The sequence below is a fragment of the Amblyomma mixtum genome, chromosome 3, assembly GCF_055824585.1.
Source record: "Amblyomma mixtum isolate Tamu chromosome 3, ASM5582458v1, whole genome shotgun sequence".
Classification (NCBI taxonomy): Eukaryota; Metazoa; Arthropoda; class Arachnida; order Ixodida; family Ixodidae; genus Amblyomma; species Amblyomma mixtum.
Genome location: NC_143014.1, coordinates 141,554,079 through 141,576,191, shown reverse-complemented (window position 1 = coordinate 141,576,191; position 22,113 = coordinate 141,554,079). Strand labels below are relative to the sequence as shown.

General features: G+C 51.2%; 1 protein-coding gene across 7 annotated transcripts in view; it reads right to left on the bottom strand.

The window, feature by feature from the left end:
• The window catches only part of LOC149352183 (paired box protein Pax-5-like), a 214,924-nt gene that overhangs the window by 172,914 nt on the left and 19,897 nt on the right, over positions 1-22,113 (bottom strand). For all 7 annotated transcript variants that reach the window (XM_089581327.1, XM_089581328.1, XM_089581325.1 and 4 more), the window contains exon 2: positions 552-814. In XM_089581327.1, the coding sequence (XP_089437453.1) occupies positions 552-814 (263 nt within the window). The remainder of the gene's footprint in view (positions 1-551; positions 815-22,113) is intronic.

Sequence of the window (22,113 nt, the reverse complement as noted above, 5' to 3'; positions counted from 1 at the left end):
AAGTCAGCAGCAAATTTCTTAGTCTCATCCATCGACCTCACTCTTTGCCAACCCCTGTCCCGCTTTCCTCCCCTCTAAATTCACTGCAGTCCTTAACCGACCATCGTTTATCTCCCCTTCGTGTTACACGCCCTGCACATACCCATTTCTTCTTCTTGACCCTAGACATAGGATATCATTATCTCCCGTTTGTTACCTAACCCACTCTACTCTCTTGTGGCGTTTCAACGTTGCCCCTATCATATTTATTTCCATAGCTCGCTGTGCTGTCCTCAGTTTAGTTCAGCCCTTTTCGTTAGCCTACAAGTTGCAGCCCCATTGGTGAGTACTGCTGAAATACAGCTACCAAAACTTTACTGCTGACTGACATTCCTAAGCTGCTATTACTGGCCTGACAGTGGCTGCCAACTGAACTCGTCAACTGGACTATAAAGACAAGAATCACGCAGAGCATGCCCGCAGAGGGCATACGTGCACCCGCTCTTTGCTCGCTTGCATGCACAATCCCTACGCGCACGCGGTCACGCAGCCACGTGGGGGGCGACACTCACTCTTCTTCTTGGGCTCGTGGTCCTGGACCTGCGCTGCCTGCACGTGCTGCGGCTGCGGTTGCTGCTGGAGGTCCATGATGGCCCCCAGCTGTGTGGAGCCGTAGACGTCCTCATGCGGAGGAAGCGGCTGCAGAGGCCCCGCCGCGTACGACACAACCTGCGCCGACGGGTCGCCCGGATACAGCATGTCGGCGTCGCGGAACTCCAGGCCGCCTTCCTGCAGCAGCTTCAGCTTCACGTCGTTGTAGTTGCTCGGAGAGGACCTGCGCAGAAGGAACGCCTTCAGGGTCTGCACAGGCCCACGCGGAGGACTGTGCGACCGGCCGATACGATATTTCGCGCGGTCCCTGTCTTTTACGGAAGCGCTCTCGTACCCCATGTTGCTAGTTCAAACGAGCTTAGATGACCGCGAAAATGTGCTATTGATGGGGCATTTGTGGCTGTCTGCGTAGGATTCGCGAGCCAGCTGAATCGTTCTTTGTCATCAGAAAAGCTTTCAACGCTCAACTTCGAAGCACGCGGCACGAGTGCTCCTATATAGAACAAGAAGCCTGTAGTCGTTTGTCTGAAAAAGTGCATGGGCTATTCTGTGGTATGCAAATCACCCCCTGCAGAACACTGTGGAGAAAAAAAAAAAGATGACTGAAATATATGTGATGCGCATTCCTAGTGGACTCACAAACGACCATTGTTAGTCCTCTAACGCTATTTTTGTATGTAGTCTGTGATGCCCTCTAATGACATACTTTTTAATGTGATGGCATTAGGAGAGTCATGAAGGAGCAAACTGTCCGGTGTCGGCGCCTGTGTGAGGCCTACATCCGCTAACCATGGCAGGTGGTGTTTAGGTTAACTTCTCTCTCTCCGTCTGCTACCTGCTACGGTTGGCAGGTGCAGTGAGGGCCATTCCCCTCTCCATGGTAGGGGAGGGGAGGGAGATGCCGGACTAAGAGTGACTCAGTGTAAATTAAAGTGATCAAGAATGTCCCACTAAAAATGAATAAAAGGAACGATTACGAATAGAAATTAAATAAGAATAGAATCAGACCTGAAATAGAACAGAATTCCAATAGAATCGGAATTGGAATATAATCCTAATTGGAGTAGATCGGGGAGTGAAAGACAATGGAATCAGAATTGGAATAGATAGGCAAATGAAAGAAAAATGCTATCTCATTTCCTCCGCATCAATCCAATTGATCACACCTAAATTTCCGTCGAGTCAATACGCGTGAGCGGAACAGTTGAAGGCATGAAGCAGCAAGATTATACTTCCAGGTTCCATAAGTTCCTCGGAGGAGTGACGTGTCAGAAGTGAACGTTTTCGGGAACAACGGTTGCCATGCACACATTGTGCATCTGCCTCTTTGCGTTTGCCGCATTTGTTGGATCGGTGAAAGAATGACACTGGTCATCGAGTGCCGTGGAAATTTCACTATACTCGTGTTCGGCCCGTACAACTCCTGCTAAACCTACCACTAGAGAGTTTTAGCATAGCGGAAACGTATGAGCACATGAACGTGTACAGGGGCGTCCACCTGCCACTGCTAAAACTCTCCTTAGACTTTGTTGCTCCGAACGTACTTTGAATTTGCGAGTGCGTGCGCCGTGAAGAACCAGTAGGCACCTGCGTGCCCTATCCCGGGCCATTCGCTTGGTCTTTCACAGCACAAAGTCACACCCAGAATCCGGAAGCCACATAATTTTTTTGTTGTCTAATGTTTTGAAGCAGACTTTCCGATGTGACGGCGCATCCAAATTGAGAATTTCCAGTGTCTGCAGGGTCGGCCAAGTATACACAGGAATAAACAGTGCTTGGGCCAGACAGAACGTGTCGTGACCGGGGAAAGAAAGGCGAAATCGTCAATCGAAGGAAAAGGTGATTTCTTTTCAAGGGTATAGAGCCCCTTTTCTACCTGCTCCTCTCGGAATCGCAACATCTCTCCAAAGTGACGGGCGCCCGTTCTTTTACTTTTCTTCTTTTCTTTTCCCCACGGCAGATTCGCTAGCTGGAGACGCTCGAATAAGTAAAAATTGCAGTTCCTATAGGAGCGCCCCCCCCCCCCCCCCACACACACACACACACACCATACAGACGCGGAAACGGTTGGGCCGCGTGAATAGAAAAGCGCCCAAACATCAAGCAGCGGCCTCCGGGAAGCGGCGTCCAGGGCGGCGAAAATTTTCGCCAGAATTCGTGCAAGGGTCGCGCTTGCACTCCAATTCACTACACACGCACGTGCTGCCGCATTACGTTTCGATATTTCCATTGAAAAGAGCCCAGAGGAGAGAAAACTCGACCACTCCGTTCCTCGGCTCCATCTTTCTATTCTCTCCTTTTTCTGTTGGCGCCATGACCCCCCCTCCCTCCAACTCCCGAACTTGGCGCTTCCCTCGCAGAGATCTCCGGCATCGTGACAGCAAGAAGCGCCGCACCACTTCAAAGACTCAAAAATGGCGTTCGTGATCTGCTTAGCCGTTGGGCGCAGCCGCCGCGCCGGCGGCGCGCATTCCACGGTTTGAGAAGCCGGTTCGCCAGTCTCCGGTTCGAAATGCGTGCGCCCGGGTGAAATTGAAACTTTTACTCCCGCGCTAGCAACAGCCCCCGCCATCCGGCGCCGTGTTTCTTTCCTTCTTTTTTTTTCTTCCCTCGAGCTGAGTTGCCCGTAGGATCAGCGTATCCGCACCCTCCGGGGAATCGGCGAAACTAGCGACTTGAATAGGTGTGCCGGTGCTTCCTGGGCCAGGCGGCGGGGTATGCTCGCCTGTTTCCGAAGTTGAGAGCGCCCGAGGCGCCTTTGGACTTTTCTTTTTTCGCCCGGCCTGTTCGCAAGGGTAAAGATGGCCGATAATGGTGGAAGGACACAGTATATCGCTTGGTGGCGCTGACCGGGTATTACGTGGAGGGCAGAGCCCGGAGGCTTTCGGGAGACACGCGCGTTTGACGACGGCGGCGAAAAGTTGAATCGACCCAGTAGTGGAAATGGGACCCTTAAGTCCGCGTAAGATCCTGTTCGATTCACGAGAGCCCATTCAATGGCTGGACAGGTAGAGCCCTTCGCGTGGGCTGCACACTTGCTCCTCTGACAGTTCCGGAAGCGAGAGCCACTCAGCAGCAGCACTGATCCATCGGGGAGGCTGACAGAGAAGATCGATTTCGCCACAGACGACGTGCGTTTTCTCTTTCGCTAAGAGTTGCCAGTAGAGAGCTGGGCGAGTTCTTGTACATCTGTTCTTCTTCAACAACTTCTACAGTCGTGGTGGACAGCGTGTCTTCGGAGAATGTCTTCCGGTAGGCAGTTCGTGATCCATAGTAGGCAGGTAAAAATAAAATAAAAAAGTTTTCCCCGGCAAAGTTCGCCACCGGTCGTGAGGTCTGTGTTGTAGAGCAAGCATGTTCAGGTTATAGTTTAACTGGCTGGTTTGATTTAGCCATGTTTATTACTCTGCTTTGACTTCTTCCGCCGATAGCGACGATTACAGTCACCGCGCTGGTTTATTGAGGTTCTGTTATGTGCGCGAAGAGGAGCCGGTGAGTTGGTTTCGGCGATTTACAGCGAGATATGTTAGTAGCTCAAACCAGGTCTTGTCGGTCGCGGCTTCGTCCGCATCACGTACAGCTGCGAGAGGAGGCACCCAGGCTCGCGCCGACTGGATCCTTTCCATTCGACTTTAACATGACTGCCATCCTAGTCGCTGGGGAGAGGTGGCCATGCTGATGCCTTCCCAGTGTTCTAGGTGGTGCTGAGCATGCACGGTATGTGGGGAGAGGGGTCACAAATGCGGAAGCCGACTGCGGCTGGTGTTACAAAGTGGGGATTGGTCGTTATATCCACGTCGTAAGAGGCGAAAGAAGTGACGTCAATACTCCGGGATAAAAAAAAAAAAAACGGCTGCCTTGCGCTCCTTCTCTCAGATGCGACCAGAGAGCCAGCGACAACAGACCCTGGTGCTGCACAAGCGTCAACCCTCCGCTGCCTCCAGCTCTCGCTAAATTTCTCGTTACATTGTCGTAGCGACAAATTTTGATTCGACATTTTGTCTTCTTCAATAATTTAAAACACGGCGAAACAAGAAGATAACGAAAAATAAGTCTTTTCTTTAACGAGACGAAACACAAGCCCTTGACTAAGGTAAGACAACCACCCACAACTAGTAACTGACACTGTACGCTATTGCAGTGTCTTTCCTTACTAGTCGACTGAATATGTACCTCAAGACTATCGTAACAATATTAAAAGAGCCGCAACGATCAGATATACTACATGTAAGAATTTGCAGTTATGTACAGACAGAAAGAGATTTAGGGTGCAGAGATGCCCAATTGACCGCTGACTCGTAGACCACCTGCAGCCAAATATGCTCGCTCATTTCCAAAGCGCGCTTACTCAAGAAGGAGGTCTGCTCAATTAGACCGAGAATGGCCTACTGACATCGCCCTGCCTCTAAGCATTGCCCGGAGCTGTGCTTGCTATACGTTACGTTTTGTGCAGATTTCCTTTCACTCTATGGGGCTCTTCGGGCCGGACAGCCGGCACTTATTTTTGTTAATGGCAACAATTATAACCACCGACAACGGGTGTAACACCCCACAGAGGCAAGGAGGAAATGTGAACTCAGCACACAGGCGTGCCAAAGCTCCTGAGCGGCAGCTTCCGTAAGGCCGGGTTTTCTTTCTCTTGGCTCATTTCGCAGTCCGGTCTCGCATGTTAAATGAATTTGTCGCGCCCCGTGCTGCAGCAGCTTTACACGAACTGAGGACGCCGCGCTCTTGTGCAACTTCGCCGAAACGTGCAGTCAGGCCACGGGGCACATCAAAACTTCTCGAGCGCCCGCACTCGATTTACTTGCACGAGGCTAACGCTATCGTGCGCTCACCCGCGCCACCTCGAGAGCATGCCGCCTCTGTAGGTGCGTATATGTACGACAAACGGCTCGTCTTACTCAGCCGCAGCAGCACCGCACGCGCTCCATGGAGACGCTACAGCGTTGCCAGCAGCTCGCGATGCGTGCGGACACGGTGGTAACACAGACGTGATGCGCATTATCCTTCGTGACGCTTTTTTGCAGGTCAGGTTGCCGCAATTCCGCGAGGCGCGGCTTGTCTCGCCCATTTCTTTTTCTTTGCAGCCAGCGCCTATTTCTTTGCTGAATGTTTTATTTTTTCCCTGCGTTATTTCCATACTCCTCTGCCCGTTCTTCTCCCTTATGGATCGGGGTGGGAAACTGGCATGCGCGCCGCGCACTTCCTCGTTTGCCGGAGGAGGCCCCGGCGCGCGCAGCAACATGATTACCATGCGGCCACGTGGCACTGAGCGGCCCCGGCCAATCTCTGCGTGTTGGCTCAGGCGGGTGTCGGTGTCCCTGATTGGCCGAAAGCAAAACTAAATAAAACAAGGGCATCCATGTTCCGCGCTAGCGTGGTAACAGTGCAATATTCGTTGTCGGGTCGGCATTTCGTGGCCGTGTCGTGGATGTATGGCTGACGTTTTGGGCTTGCGCCAGTTACGCTGCTTACGTGCACGGGTGCAGCCGTACTGGGAGCTGAACCACGCAGGCGGTGAAGGCGACTGTGCGTTGCACCGATGGAGATATATATGCGGTCATATACAAGCCATGTACAAGCAACTGCCCGAGCGCTCGTCGTTGTTACGCAAGGCATGTCGACCCTAAATCACCGAAGACAAGAGGAAGACGCGGTACACAAAGAGCTGCCGGTCACTTATGTTGCAGCATGCTATCGCAATACTAGGCGGGCGCGAAGCTGCTCCTCTGTCCATTTGGTCGGTCGGTTTGCAACTGCAGCCACAACTACTTGGGCACATTGGTGCCAGGCAGCCTGCACCGAATCGTTTTTTACAGGCGTGCCTACTGTCTGAGGTTCTTAGAGCAGATTTCCTTTATGAGGACGCACTCGTTTCGCGCAAGAACTGGCGCACTTGCGCATGAGCATACGCCTGGAGGATGGGGTCCCGCGAATAATGTGCTGGACCGTTTGCGACAAAACCTAAGTGCACCGTTCCATATTGCCTCCTCGCTAAGCGTTATCTGTGGACCAAAACTTAGCCAACCAGATTTTTCTCCTGATGCACGTTGTGATCATTGCTTTTTGGTACCGCGGCAACCGAGCTCTGACAAAGGGTGCCCGTTGTCCATGATTTTTTTTTTTTCGTTTCATTTTCAATGTCTCTTTTTGATGGAGGGCTCTGCGTCTCCTCCGGTCCGCACGAGGGCAGCTGTCCTCGCTCCCACGTGCACCGGGCCCAGCGAACGACGAGCGCGATCCGTATGTCACACACGCCGCACTGGCCTTGACCAGCTTGTGCAACGGAGACCGCGCCTCATCACCCTCGGAACCAGCACGACGCGGCCTTCGCGGCCCAAAACGAATGCGCCGATAAAGCGTGGCCCGTAACCACCACCCAGCCGCCCACTGCGCGCCGCAGCAGCAGAAGCAGGCTGACGGTGGCCACGGCGGCTACCGGACGTGGCGGAGGAGAACGCCGAGGCGTTGCTGCGCGAACGCGCAGGCTGGCGGGCGAGGGCCAACGGTGCGCGCTTTGTCGGCGCGGAGCGGCCGCTCGTTACACAAGTGGGGAGGCGCCGCTGACTGGCTCCCCTCCCCCCGCGTCATCGCGGCGCTGAGCGATATGAGGAGAGAAGGCGCATGTGCCGGCCATTTACATCTTCGCGCTTGTCCTCCTGATGGAAAGAGACTGGGGAACAAACCTGCATGACATTGCGGCCACGTCACGTTTTTTGTGTTCTTTTTGGTAGCAAAGCCGGTAAGATTTCAAAACATTTTAGAATGCTTTTGTCTTCCGCCAACAGTAAACTAAAATTCCAGTGGGGACCATTCCACGCAACAACGGAAATCAACGCCACAAGCAGTAGCAACAATTATTGCATACAGTATTACGCAAGTTCGCAGCGCGGTGACGCATCATGCTGAAAAGCCCTTGCAGGCAGATAGCTGTTGCGAACTCTAGATATTAAACTGCACAAAACTTCTAATCAGATTTGGCGAAAGAGTCCCTTGTGACGAAGATTCACTGTATGGCTTTTGAGCCCCGTTGTTTTTGCGCCACAAGGAACAGCAGCGCCTAAGCATAATCCAACTGAAGGAATGCGTCTAAGACATCCGGTCTGAGCAGTAGGTTGATGACAGCTTAATTAAATTGAGAAAAACATGAGACATACACCACTACAAATGAAAGAAAAAAAACAGCAAAGGACGAGAAAGAGAGGAACCGAGGGGGCGCGGCCTCGTCCGGTTTCGCCGATCTCACCGAAACCGCACGGCGTCCGCTCCGCACAATGCGTTCCACGGGAGATCCTTGCGCAAAGAAGGGAGAGCGCATCAGCGAATTCATCGCGCGCTGCTCGAAACAAAGGGGCACGCCACGCCGGTGGCACAAAGGGTGGCCGGTGCCTGACATGACTTTGAAACTAAAGGGACGGCGGCGACGGACGAAGCGGGGTGGGGGCTGGCGGACGGTGGTGGGGGAGGAAGCCCGCCGCCTCCCCTTGACCCTCGCTGCCGCAGCAGCCTTTCCTGTCCTTTGATCTGGACGAACAAAGCACCGTCGCGGATGAAGGTGGGGGGCGGGGGGGGGGGGGGGGGTAGGAATATGCGGCGGGCTCTTGCTCGGTGCAGGCCCAGGCTTGGCGACGACGTCGAGCCTTGGCGGTCACCGGCGAGTTCATTGTGCGGCGGCGTCGGCGATTTTCCAATTGGAGTGGCCCCGCCACCGTGATTCAGCTGCGGCGGCTAGCCCTCCGCACGAGGGCAGCGGCGCCAAAGGACCCCCTCCCCCGGCGGCGTGTTTGTTTTTCCCGAGCCTCGCGGGCGACGAGCGCGCTGCTCAGACGGCGCGAAAAAGGTTGCCGTCGGTTTAATTGGGGGTCAACCGGCGGACAGGACGCGCAGGTAGTCGTCTCATCCCCACTTTCCCGTTTCGCTGTCGTTATCCTTTTATCACCCGGAGCATGTAACGACGCTGCTCCCTGTCTTCCTCTCTCCTCTGGCTTGTCTTTGTGGTCTACGCGACTGGCGGCTGGCCAGGCAAAAAGAAAGGCTTTACGGGACATGCAGGGAAAACGGCTTGCAGGGAAAACGGTACCCTGTGCATAAGCACGTTGCGGCTACACAAATAGAAATTTTCTGGGTTAATTGTGTGGTGAGGTGTTAGTTTTGGAAGCATCTGCGAATCACGCATACATCATTACTGAAATATAGTCGCGCGTCGTTAAAACGACCCGCGTTTATATGGACTACTCAAATTATGGACAACTTATCAGGGGACCCAACTATTTCAGTGTACTTACGCCTTGCTAATATGGAAACTCGCCGGCCGGAGAATGGACAGGGTGAAATCGCACAAAGGCCATTGGGACCCATGCACTTTTTTTCGCATTAATATACACAGCGGTGAGAAGACCTCGACTGCCCCCTCCAGATCTTAGTAAGAGGCAGCACGAAAGTGGAAATGCCTGATTGATGACCTCTTTTCTTTCTGCCTTCAGTTGATGCGTCTCATGATTTGCCGAACTGCGTAAATGATTGAAAAAAAAAAAGCCTCTTCTGCAGCCTGCGCTACGTTGAAAGCTGCGTTCAGCAGCTGTCAGCCGACTGAGAGCAGCTATGGAATATATCAACAGTTGTAGGAAGTCACCATGCCATGAGCGCCATCACCGACCACTATAATCGGATACAGCTCAAGAACGAAGCGGCTTTTCCCCGTCAAAGGACCCCCCCTTCCAGCCAATGGGGTCGGCCGATTCTCATCAACCTGCTAGCGTGACAATGGAGTGGGGGAGACTATCTTCGACCATGGATGGGTGGGACTGTATCCCCTTTCATCTGCCACTCCCTGCACTGTTACGCTAGCAGGCTCATGAGAATCGACTAAGGCCATTGGCTGGAAGGTGGTACTGTGAAGGGGAAAAGCCGCTTGAGTTGTATCCGACTATAGGCGAATCAAACCGCTGCACATTGTCTTTACAATAAGGGCGACTTGTATAATGCAGTTGTAAGTAAAAATGTTCTATTTTCAACTCTTCCGCTCACCGTGTATGCACAGAAGCGGACCTTAATAATAAGGTCTTTTTTCTTCGCGATTCGTTGTTACGGGCGATTCGCTTTATGGGCAGTCTTCTCCGCAAACCGAATGTCCGTATAAACGAGGCACGGCTGCGGCCCTACTTCTATGCGTAAAACGTAGCAAGTGGTGAAGCTTAAGTTTAAAATGCAAGCACACACAACTACTAGTCTCGTAAAACGAGTGACGCAGTCGTCTCAGAGCAGCGCATAAAAACCGCCGAGTAACGGTAATCACGACGGTGTACGGTTCCGTAGCTCGCTCGGCCCCGTCATGTTGAGTCAATAACACCATCTGTCGGGCTAGTTGGTTGCGATCCATATGTATCAGCAGCGCGAACACCACACAGAAAGAAGAAGGAGAAGAAGGTAAAGAGCGCTGAACTTCCAACTTTTATTTGAGCAAAAAGTGTGTGTATAAAAGTGCGGGTTCAATTTTTGCTCAAATAAAAGTTGGAAGTTCAGCGCTCTTTACCTTCTTCTCCTTCTTCTTTCTGTGTGGTGTTCGCGCTGCTGATACATATGTTGAGTCAAGCACAACAGCAACCAAAATAAAAAAGCTGTTCAGAGGAAGGCGCCTGCCGTTTCGTAACATAACCTCCTCACCACCGAACAACACCCAACAAGTGAAGCAATCGGACAGAAGACTTGCTGTGGGGCATGTTGGCTTACGTTGGTTTACCTTCCTCCTCGGCATGTGACAGAAAAAAGAACAAAGAACTGTGCTATGAGTGTTTTCGCTTTGTTTCCGCAGCTTACCTTGTCAACAGCCTGGCAAAACAAATTAGCGAGTCACGGAGGTGTGACTCATGCGCTCTTTGATGTTGTTTGCGTGGAAGACAATTATACCCTAAAGCTTCTGCAATTATTGCAACCAGCGCGCTCACGCAGGTAGCTATACATAAGAACACGCCGGACATGCGGCTGCTCATCGTTAATGACGAGGAATAAGAAGCAATGTGAATGCGAGCTAGACGAACAGAACGCAAGGAGAACTTGATGACGACGAGGGTTGGAGAGTTCCCAAATGAATTGAGCTCCATCTCGAAACAGAACGATAAAAAAAAGTGAAACAGTAATCTAAAATCCCGCAAAGAACTTATGGAATTAGTTTCAGAGCCTGTGCAGGAGTGGAATGCGCCGCGAACAAAATAAACCAAAGGAGCGTAAAACAAGTGAAAGAAATCGTCTGACGTTGCATAGAAGTTCAGGCATTCATAAAGAATGATGTCTTGTCCGAAATCCATCGAGTGTCGCGCTGCGTTCTGCGTGTCCGTGTTCATACACGGAAGCCGGAACAAGCCCGAACAAAAAGCCTGCCGTCGGTTCAAGGCAGAGCTAGCGGCATGATTAAAGCGCCGCCATTAACTTGTCACCACTGCTTTATTTGAGAAAGGAAGACGCCTCATCCGTTAAGCCACTTAGATCTTTGACCTCGGGTGGCTGCGAGCTTCTGCTCGCCATTGCGCAGAGTTAACGCGTACGTATCGATAACGAATGGCTGCGGGTGTGCAGCGCTGGCAGCTTTTCGTCCACCTTCTTGCAGTTTTTAGTCGCCCTGGCCCCTTCCAGACTGCGCTCCGCCAAATGAAATGCCTCCGCGCTCCCGCACGGCTGGGCTGCATGCGAGAAAATAATTGGAACCGCCCCTTGTGCTCCCGTAGGTTGTTTGTTGTTGACAGCCGCTGTGACAACGCTACAACGTCTTCGGTAGTGTAATGTATTTTTTTTTTTTTATGCGCATAACATGAGCAATTGCTGGCGTTGCAACCAAGACGAATACGTCATGGCTCTCTTTCCCTGCCCGAATTGAGTTCTTTTTGTTATGCCCTTTCGAGGCGACCGCGACAGTAATCGTTACTGAATAGTTAATGTGCGTAACAGCTAGATGCCTCGTTAGTTAAAAGGCTTCGCGCGCAGAGGAAACTTTGATGAACGATCATATCTTCCCGCTGCAAGATTTTTCTGTTGCAAAGACTTTTGGAATGAAGAAACATCGTCTGTCTCAGCTGTCTGTATGCTGTTTTCGCTCAACATTCATTACTTGTTGCAGCAGTCTCGTCAACCTTAAACGTTTTTGAAACAAAAAGAGATGGTGCATTCGCGCTTTAGATCGAAAGTTGTTCAGAAAAGCGAATCCTCGAAATTCCATTCCGTTGTTTGCAATAAAGTCCACAGCGACTGATTTTGAGATTTTACACAGCTAACGTGACCGCGTCGAAAGTAATATTCCACTTCCAGTAGTTTTTCTGTGACCCGAGTTGCACACCGTCCGCTTCTTTCTCGAAAACAAACAAAAAATCTTAACCCACATATTCCATACCTCATTTACATTCGGTTAACGGTATGGGCCGTCTGCCGAATGGTCGCGCTTGGACCTCCACCTGTTTGCTTCCGCTTTTTTGTATCACTGCGTTCAACTCCTATTACACGCTGCCATGGAGTCCGATACGAATTTGTGTGCGCCATTGGTCGCTCCGGCGTGTCTCATAAGGGAAGGGTTCTGCTGACGCCGGTACGTGTAAAGACCGGCTTATATCGCTCTAAACCGAAATAAGTAAAAAGGGACTAAGTTGTCCTCTAGCGCACACTCTTTTATAAAAAGGGATGCGCTAGAAGACACCTTACTCACTCTCCATTCCCATATCGGCGTATTTGTGTTTAGAGTGTACAGAGCGTGTCGTCTTCGGCCAGTATATTTCTATTTCACCGGTTCTTCTCAAAGACGTGAAGACAAATGATGCGCGATCACCGTACACTTTCTCTAAATATAGCCGTATTTTGGCAGCTGACTTGGTTGACATTTTTTTTTTTCTACCAAAAATAAATATTCATGAAGGACAACGCTGGCGTTCCTCGTCTTTTTACGGAAAAACGGTCAAAACGGTCGGCGCGCCTGCCTGTTATTAGTAGTCTTCACACTACCCGTTGGTTTGTTTGCAATCCGATAAGCTCTTCCAGTTATCATACGAGTGCCGCCAACTGTACATCGAATATGTATCAAAATATTGGGAACATCAGGTTCGCATTCGGGCTAGCCATCGAAAAGATCAATGTCCCGTTCGATCCTGAAGTATCGTTCATGACCTTGACAGCGGTAACATTGTACGCACGCGGACAGTTCCCATGGGCACAACGGTGCGGGGTCACAACAGTCTTAAGCGGTAAATAGGTATCGCTGCAGCTCTACATTTCAAGCTCGTCTTCCCAACGGCTCCCTTAAAAGCTTGCGTAAATGAACACAACGATAAGATGCGTACTCTCTTTGTCACAAATTCTGATTCCCAGCAACATGCATATGAGTATGGTAACTTCGGTGAAGACATCTATTTCTCACGATCCAAACGCAGCAGCTGATTGTTCCATTGACATCATTATTTACTCGGTAGTCAAGGTTATTGACAAATTTCGGTTGCATCGCGTCACGTATGGCTCAAAGTCTTCGCGTAAAGTTATACACCCTGCTGAGCGCCCACAGTGCCTGAATCTTGACCGCCATCGAAGGCTCGGCGTCTGCGCCCACTATAACAACGTGGAATTAAAAGAAATTCGGCACAGCTGGCGCTGGTTTCATGAATCGAGCATGAAGAGCTTAGTAAGATGCGATCACTTCGCCTATAAATGGCGATTAATTGAATGATAGAAGGAATTACCAGTCAATGTGCGCGTCCGTATAATAATAACGAATCGTTTGATACGCATGTGTTAGCATCGACGTCGTCGCAAAGACCGGCCTTACTGCGTTTATCATAAGGCACACAGTGTATATATCGGCAGTACGTGTATCATAGAGAGCAGACGGCAAACTCTCCGCAGACGCGCCATCGCCTTCCAGTAGCTCTCACTGGCCCGGTCGTACTCTTAGCACTAAAACCCTCCACTCCCGTTTTTCTTTACTCTTTCTCGTGCGCGGCTTGCGTCGCGAAAAATGATTACAGGCTATCGCCGACTTATTGACAATTACGGGGGCTACAGGAACGGCCGGGTGCCGGAAGGGGCAAGGTGCGTTTATCCCCGCGGCAGCCGCAGCCCTCGGGGGCGCCCGTCTGGGGCAGCGGTGGCAGCGGCGACTGTAGCGCGGCCAGGAACCGCGGCGAATCCCAGCGGCGGGCGGGCACCGCGGCTCGTGTGGCTGCAGCAGCGAGAAAGGAGAAGGGACGCCGCCGGCGCCGCCGTTGCAGGCGTAGCGGTGCAATACCTCTTTCTTCCTCGAGGCACAGCGTCGCCGAGTCTGGCTGCCAATTAATTCACTGAAAAAGTGTATGCCCTGCCCTGAAGCCCTAGGCGGCGGCGGCGTTGTGCAGGCTCTTCTGGGAAGAGCGAAGCGCACAGAGAAGGGGCAGCGATATCGAAGGGGGCCGCGCAGCAAAGCAGGGAATATAAGCGTGCGAGGGCGAGGCGCGAATAAAAGGTCGCCCCCAGCAGATAGCGCCGGTCTCATCGTTTCGCGGGCCTGTTTTGCCCGCGAGTGGCAGGGCGCAGAGCCAGTGTTGCAGGGTGTATGCGCTGCACGGGGAGTGTTTAGGAGTGCGCGACTTCAACTCTTCTTCTTCCTTCGAGGCGACGCCTCTGACGTGCAGCATGCGCGCGATGCACGCCGGGCGGAGGAGGGGGAGGCACGGAGCGGGGTCGCCATCTCGCCCGCTTCAGCCAGCACCACGGCGAGCTGCCGCAAGCGCGGCATTCCTTCGGCGCTGGCGACGACGGAGAGCTCTCCGGCTTGGAGACCAAGATGGATTCTCTTCCGTCCTCACTCGGCGTGATAATTTGAAAGCCAAATCAGACGCGAGCGCGTGTGCCTTCGCACTTGTGCCTGTTTCTCGTGTCCTCCTCTTTTTGCTTTCTTTTTCTTTCGCACTTTTGATTATATTTTTTTGCACCCTCTTCTTTACGCTCACATCTTCGTCTTCCTCCACCCGTCCTCGCCCGCGCGTCGAAAACTCCCGAGACGTGTCAGCGCTAGCACCGCCGTCAGGTGGTGGCCTTTGCGTTTTGTTTGACCCTTTTTTTTTCTCTTGTTTTTGTTCGCGCGCGTTTACGTGCTCACCTCGAGACGGAATTTTAAGGTGCCACATCACGAAGCCGACTCGCTGAGCGGGTGTATTTTTCAGCGCCGCCGCCACGTTTCCCGCCGATTCCATATATCCTTCGTTCTTTTATTCGCATATATTTTTCTTGCGCGCTCGTTCGTTTCTCGATCTCGTCTCTGCAGTATATACTACCGGCATTGGTCCGTAGTTTCCTTGATACTTAACATGCGTTCTTCTTTCTTTTCCTTCTCTTTTGTCCCACGGCTTGCGAGATCTGCTCAATCGGCCACAGAGCGTACTGGTATGTGTGTCACGAGACATGTAACGCCCGGAATTAAAGAATGTGCGCTTCGCAACGCTACATGGCCAACCGTATACGCTGCGGACAAGCGTACCTTGAAGTTACTAAATTTACTTTTTTTCTTTTCAATTTTTCAAAGTTTTGCTAGTGAAGCTGTCGACTTCGAACTATCGGCTGCCACACGAACGCCGGGTTGTGCTGAGCGCTCTTAGTACGCATAGAGTTACATACACAGCGTGCAGCAGGCACTTAACGACTTGAGCAATAAGCGGAGCTGCAAAATAAGCACTGGTTACGGGCGGCAATATTCTCTACCAGCACGAAGAGTGCCGCGAAACGTAGAGCGGCGTTAGTTCTTGAACCACCATTGATTTGCTCTTAAAAGTCCCGTTAGAAACATTACATTGACAGGGGGTTGGAGGGCGGTGCAGATAGAGTTGTTCAGCGATCATACGCACAGACAAAGGTAAAATAAACAAGTTTATCGAAAAGGATAGCAAATCAGAATAATCAAGTCGAAACAAACTATGGCAAAACGTGTAGCAGATACAGACTAAACAGGAACAGTGCAGTAATGCACGCCAATCGGATTGCGGTACAAGGTAACTGAGGAAGAAGCGCAAGTAAAAATTACTGTAAATGATTGAAGTGGCCAATTAGGAGCTGCCTGAATCTTGAAGGACTAGTCTCAATGAAAACGTGGATTACTCTCAACGGAAATTCACGTATGCTAAAGGCATAGCCCCGTAATTTCCCATTCTGAGTCAGCCCCCGCATTCAACGCAAGCTTGATGTGCTACACGACTTGTGCTATGCGAACGACACTGCCCATCGTACGGACCATGTATATAGTTGCCATTCATGGGCGCAGGCGAAACGGCAGAATACACTGAAAGGGTGTTCAACTGAGCTACTTGGTTCATACTTCACGCTGGTTGCAGCCGAAAGATCACGACGAGGATACTGTAAGGAGCCAGAAAACAGACGTGGACATCGCCGGCGTACACGACCAACAACAACAGGCCTATGCCTCCCAACGTCACGCACCTTACGCGCAAGGTACAAATTCGCCTCCTCGTGCCTCTCCGTGTAATTCTCTCACAAACGAATGAGGCGGAAAAGAAAGCTGGCAAAAAGTTGACAAACGCCAGGAAAGCCGCAGAAAACGACCAGCGGTTTACGTAGGCATATCTGGCAGCGTTCCCTCCAATCAGTGCCTCGTCTGTCGCCGAGGGACGATCCGCCGCATAATAGAGTGAGGAAGCCAAATCAAGAGAGCGCTTGCAGTCCTCGTGTGTGCGCGCGCGCGTATGATGGGATGGAAGGGGAGAGAGGGCTAGCTCATCGATTACGTCCGCACGCCCGGTACTGGGCCGAGGGGAGGCCCTCGCTTCGGCCCCATAGCGCGCACTCCCCGAGCCGGGCACGCAGCCAGGCGGCGCCAAGTTATGCCGGCCGCACAAGCAGCGCGCGATCTGTCCCCCGCAATGTGAGCCCGCTTCGTGGCGTTTTCATTCGAGTGGCCAAAGCGTTCCCGCGGGACCTCTTCCGCACAGCGTCCCCATTGGGCCCGCGCTTCCCTCCGCGGCCCTTATTTGTATGCTGGCCTCGCGAGCGCGTTGTGCGTCACTCCCCATACGGGGTAAGTGAGGGGAGCCCGCCCCGAGCCCGATATTCCCAAAGCACTAGACACGTTACGCGGACCCTTTGAGGGTATACGGTGCCCGTATTTATGCTTTTTCAGTGAGCCGGATAAAAAACAAACAAACAACAGAATGAGCCCTCGCTTTCACGCCTATTTTGGCGGGGACTTTCAGTATACACGTTATAAACAGGTTCATTTAGCCAGGGAGATTCGCTTCAGTCCGTTCCGTTAGAAGTTGTACCGTCATTTAAAACATTGGGTGTTATTTTCCACGAAAAGATGTCCTGAATCCCATCGGTGATCTTGTTACAAAACTGTCACAAGTTATCGGTATCGTCTACCGAAATCGGCATGTACTACCAACTAATGCGAAAATTACGGTACATCGATCTTTGTTTCATATTTGCTTAAATTACGGCATTTTAACCTGGGCCTCGGCAACACAGCGAAACTCGCGAAAGCTAGACATACTACAAAAAAGTTTTTTACGCATAGTTGAACGTGTATCGCTATTATACCACACTAGTCAGTTTTCCTTGAATAATAAAATAATACCAGCTACAAAACGAGAAATTCCTAATAATACATGCTTTTTTCGAGCACGGGCTAACCTACAACGAGAACAAGCATACGACACCGACAACCGAGATCCTTGGAACTTAACGCGTACAGAACGACGTAAGTACGGCCTGCACACATTAGAACATATATTGCCCCGCTTACTTAACAGTTCGTCCCAAATAAATATTTATCCTCCAGAGTCATCAATCCAAGACTTTCTTTTACACTTCCTTTCTAAAATCCAGAATAACCTTGATACTACGGTGTTTTATTACAGAAAAAAAAATGTGTAGCCTTCGTTTGAAATAAAAATGTGTACAGTCTACTTTGTGTTCCTTGTCATATGTTTTTTTCTTTGTTTTCCCGCTTTTTTATCTGTGTGCAAAATCATGCAATGTATTCATTAGTATTGTGTAATCTTTAATTTGCGATTCCCATTGTTTACAATTGCATTGTGCTGTTTGTATTTACATGTTTGTAAAGTTCTATTTGCCTGGTGAAAAAACTCTCTTCCGCTGTTGGCTTAATACGTCGATCTCGAGATATTTTTCCAACTAACATTAAACTTGAAGTTTTTCACTCCGTCTTTCGGTCCCACATTAACTACTGCACGTTAATTTGGGCCACGACTACTAAAAAAAACATAACTATACTACATAGGCTCGAAAAGAAAGCTGTTCGTTGCATTGCTAATGTTTCATACTTTCACCACACTCATGACCTCTTTACTCAGTTCAAGTTGGTCAGTATACAACAGATTTACGATTACCGTCTACTATACCTGCTGTACTTCTCAAGTGTATCTTACCAGCAGTTCCTGAAGGAGCTGTGTACTCTTACTTTGCAAACTCGCACATATCGAACCAGAGCGTCTGAGGAATGGTTTGTACCGCGGCCACGCACTAATTATCTTCTGCAAACATTAACGTACAACGTACCATTTCTATTAAACAAGATTAAAACACAATTTTCTGGTTCCATTGCCCTAACGCGCACCGCATTGCGCAGCATGTTTGTTTCTGGGCAATTTTCTAAGACTGTTTTATGATTTTGAGTGGTAATTGTGAAATTGGGCATACAGAGTGAGTGTGTGTGTTTGCCTTCTTATCGGGATCTCATGTGTAAAACGCTTTATGGTACTAATTTTTATTCGTTTGTTGCGTAGTTTTATTGTAGGGCACATTGTTCTTTTGTGGCGTAGTTAAGTTGATGAATGAAGTCCGTGTATTCCATTACAATATTCACTTGCATTTTAACTATTGTACTCAGTAAGTAAGACAATGTATGTATTCTGTTGCACATTTCATTTGTATTTGAATTATTGAAGTGCATATGAAGTCGCTGCTGCCAAAATGCTCGCTGCTGCCAAGAAATTTTTCATATGTATGGAAGACTGTGCTGAACCGAAATTTTTCGACGAAAAAAAAGCCCAAGAAATACTTGGTTCAAATGGCACCCCACCCCGCTATTTTACCAATTAATCCGCCCCTGACGGTGCCAATCGAAAAGCACTAGTAACCATTTTATTCCGCCAGAATCACAGCGCTTATTTAAAATTATAAGAGGGAGGAGGGCCAAAGCACTTGCGAGCATTTATCCAAGAAAGGCTAATGCAAGGAAGCAAATCAGAGAAAGAAAATAATCAGCAGGCAGGGACAAACGTCCCAGAGGAAACTGGCCAGTGTATTCTGTTGCTTCGTCGATAAAGGTGCAGCGCACCTGCCTGCTGCCGATTGAACAGACCTATTCTTTTGATTAAAGATGCATTCGCACGGCCGACAAGTTCGTGAGTGCAACAGCGACGTCATTAGAAGTACGCGCGAAGAAACCGCGGAGGGAGAGAGTTAAAGGTATAGATAGCGCCTTCGATGAAACACTGAGAACTGTTTGTGCAAAATACGGGGAAGAAATGACTGGAGTTTATGCTGAGCACTTTGACAAGCACCTTTACCGTGCTGTAAACTTTGTACACGAGCATTACAAAGAGCGTGTCTTGCTGCGGCCTGTCACTTTTTCTTCGATTTGAGCGCCTAATTCACACGCTGCCGATCGATAGTTCCACGAGTCGCTGCATGACCTTCTCTCTTAACGGAATTAACCTCGTAGGGCAATCGAACTACTGCTCGAAAACGAAAAAGAAAAAAAGATCGAGAAGGGAAAACAAAACGAAGGTTTAAGAATGGTCATCTTTCAGCACACAGTGGCAAATATCAAGCGGCTGTTGAAAGGAAAAGTAATAATCCGCAAGTAATGGAACGCTGGTCTTTTCCCTGAAGTATCGTACTTTCCTCCGCCGAACCTGCAAAGGTCCTCCGCTAAAACCCTTGAACGAGCACCTGCCCTCCATCATCAGTGCGTGCCGTCTCCGAGCGGACGTTTCGCAGCTGGGATGCGAGGCCATGGCTGTCCGCGGTCCAAATCAGTAATCACGGTCTTCGTGGGAATGAGCATTTACCGACGGAGGCACTCTTAAAGCCGTCACACGCCTTTACCTGTGGCGGCGCTGTGCTTATAGCCGTCCCACTGCCCCTCCCAGACTGTGCGCTCCGTTGTACAGTAGAGGCATACGCGTCACGCTGCTCCCGCGGCCCGTAACCTGCAGCGCTGGCAGTGCGCGCGCACACCGATATACAAGAGCGGCGTCACCGCTGTCGCGCGCAGCTGCCAAACACGCGACGCCGCTGCCGGCGGGTGGCGCGCGCGAGAGGAGGCCCCGCGAAGGAAGTCCGCGACAGCAAAGCAGCAGCAAGTGTCCCCGTTTCCGGTTTTCTGGCAGGTAGCTGCTGCTGCCGCCGCGAGACGGGCGGCCCTGCCCCGGCGCGCCGTACCGCAGCAGCCACCGCGGAGGCCGCGCCGGTGGCGGCGGCACGGACAGCGCACGCGAGGCTATTACGGAACACAAAGAATCCCCCCACCGGAGGGAAAAGAAGAAACAAACGGCCGGAGGGGGGGCATCAGCGCCACCTGCGAGCGCGTAGCAGCGGACCAATTCGAGAGCGCGTGTATCGGTGTGTCGACGCGCTACCGGAGTTGAGCACGCACTCGGTGGGTCCCTTCCTTGGCGAGATGATGTCATCGATGGTGACCGCTCTGCGCGCGTGTGGGAGGCGTTGTGACGGCCGATGTGCGCTCTAAAGTCTGTACCTCTGTGGGTCATGCGTGTACTGCTCGCGAGTTCTTGTCACAGCCGCGGGTGCTGCAGCGGCTCCACTACGCGCGCAGGCAAACGCGTGGACGTCCCGTGATACTCGCGCCGTTGCAACTGCGTTGCAGGGTTCGAGCTGTTTATTGTAGCGGCAGAAACAGCACGAATCCTGGCGCCAAACATGGGAACGACTCAGACATGTGGCTCTGCAACATGCAACAGCCAAGATCGTGCGAGCACTGACTTATGCTCTGCGCGCACGAACTAGACGTATCTGCAACCTTGCCATCTCGACATAACAGGATATTATACCTTACTAATGAACTTGGCTTTCGTCTGCTTAGGAGCTCGCAGCTACGGTAATTTGATGTATGTGGGCTTGATGTATGCTCTGACGACATGTTTTCGACTGATAGCCATAGCTGTGCGCCAACTTAATCGTCATTTTGTTCAATTGGTTGTGTCCGGATTTCACTTTTTACAGGACATTCGGCGATCCATGTGATCTGCAACGTCGTATCAATAGCAAGAGCAGTTTAAATTACACCGGTTTTTGTTCTGGCCATCTCTTGCAAGATAAAAAAAGAAATTAGACTTCGGCGGTCTGGGTGTGAGCCTCGTAGAACCGCACAAATAACTGCTTTACGCAAAAACAGTTCGGTGAGCACACGACTGCGACATCGTCGAACGTGACGCGCGTTGCAGCCATGTCCTAGCATAACCGGAAATGACGTCGTCACCCACTTGTCATGCAGCGCAACGTGGGAGGTCGGGGAGCTTTGCCTCTGTACGCGAGGCTTTTCAGTACTCGACGCCTGACAGCCACTGCTCACCAAAAACAAAAGACGCACACCCTTGCGCGGCTTCTCAATTGCTTCCGCCAGTAATTAAAACGTCGGCGCAGCCGTTTCTTAGCAGCCTTCGAAAGGCGAAGGCGGTCGGGTGTCGAAGGCAAAGCCGATTGTTCCAAAGTTCGCCGGTTACGATTTTTTTTTTTTTGCTTCGATCACGATTGCGCACAGGAGATTCGGCGACGCGGAAACTGCCTCCGAGCGTCCGATTGATTTCTGGCCGAGAAAAGAGCGTTTACTGCGGGCTAGGCGACAGTGGTCGCGCAATAATTCTCCACTGGCCCATATTAATGCGCACTTTCGGTGGTCCCCAAAGTAGCGCTGGCGCACCCGTGTGATGGCAGAGCGCTCTGTGGCACGCATAGTGAATACTGCTGTGCACCCCCACAGCGCGCTGGACCACACCTGCATGGAGCATGTGGATTTGGGCCGGGAAAAGAGTGCGCATGCCCACTTGCCAAGCCTTTGCGCGAGCAGCAGCAGCAGCAGCTTCGCGATGAGCAACGGCTCAGACGCCGCCGCGTGCGCAGGCGCCCCGCTGCAGGTCACACGTATATATAAATATACACGAGCGTCCGGCGCTGCTCGTCAAGGAAAACTCGGGTGCGCCCGGCCCGCCATTTCGGAGTCATCCTGATATTAAGAGAGCGACGGGCTGAAATTGCTAACAATCTTACGGGCGCCTCATTTTTACACGCGGCCGCTGCTGCTGCTGCTGAATAGCCGTTTTTTTTCGCGCGCTCCGAAAAATGGAGCATGGTACCGAGCGTCGCCGGGCAGGGGTCTTTTTCGGCAGAATAACGAAAAAAAAAGTCTCTGTGTACGTGTGTGTGTGTGTGTGGGGTGGAGGGAGGTGTAGCGTAAATACAACGGAGAGATGACTCGCTATTTTCTTATTCCTCGTCCGAGTTCATCTAGAACTGCCCCGA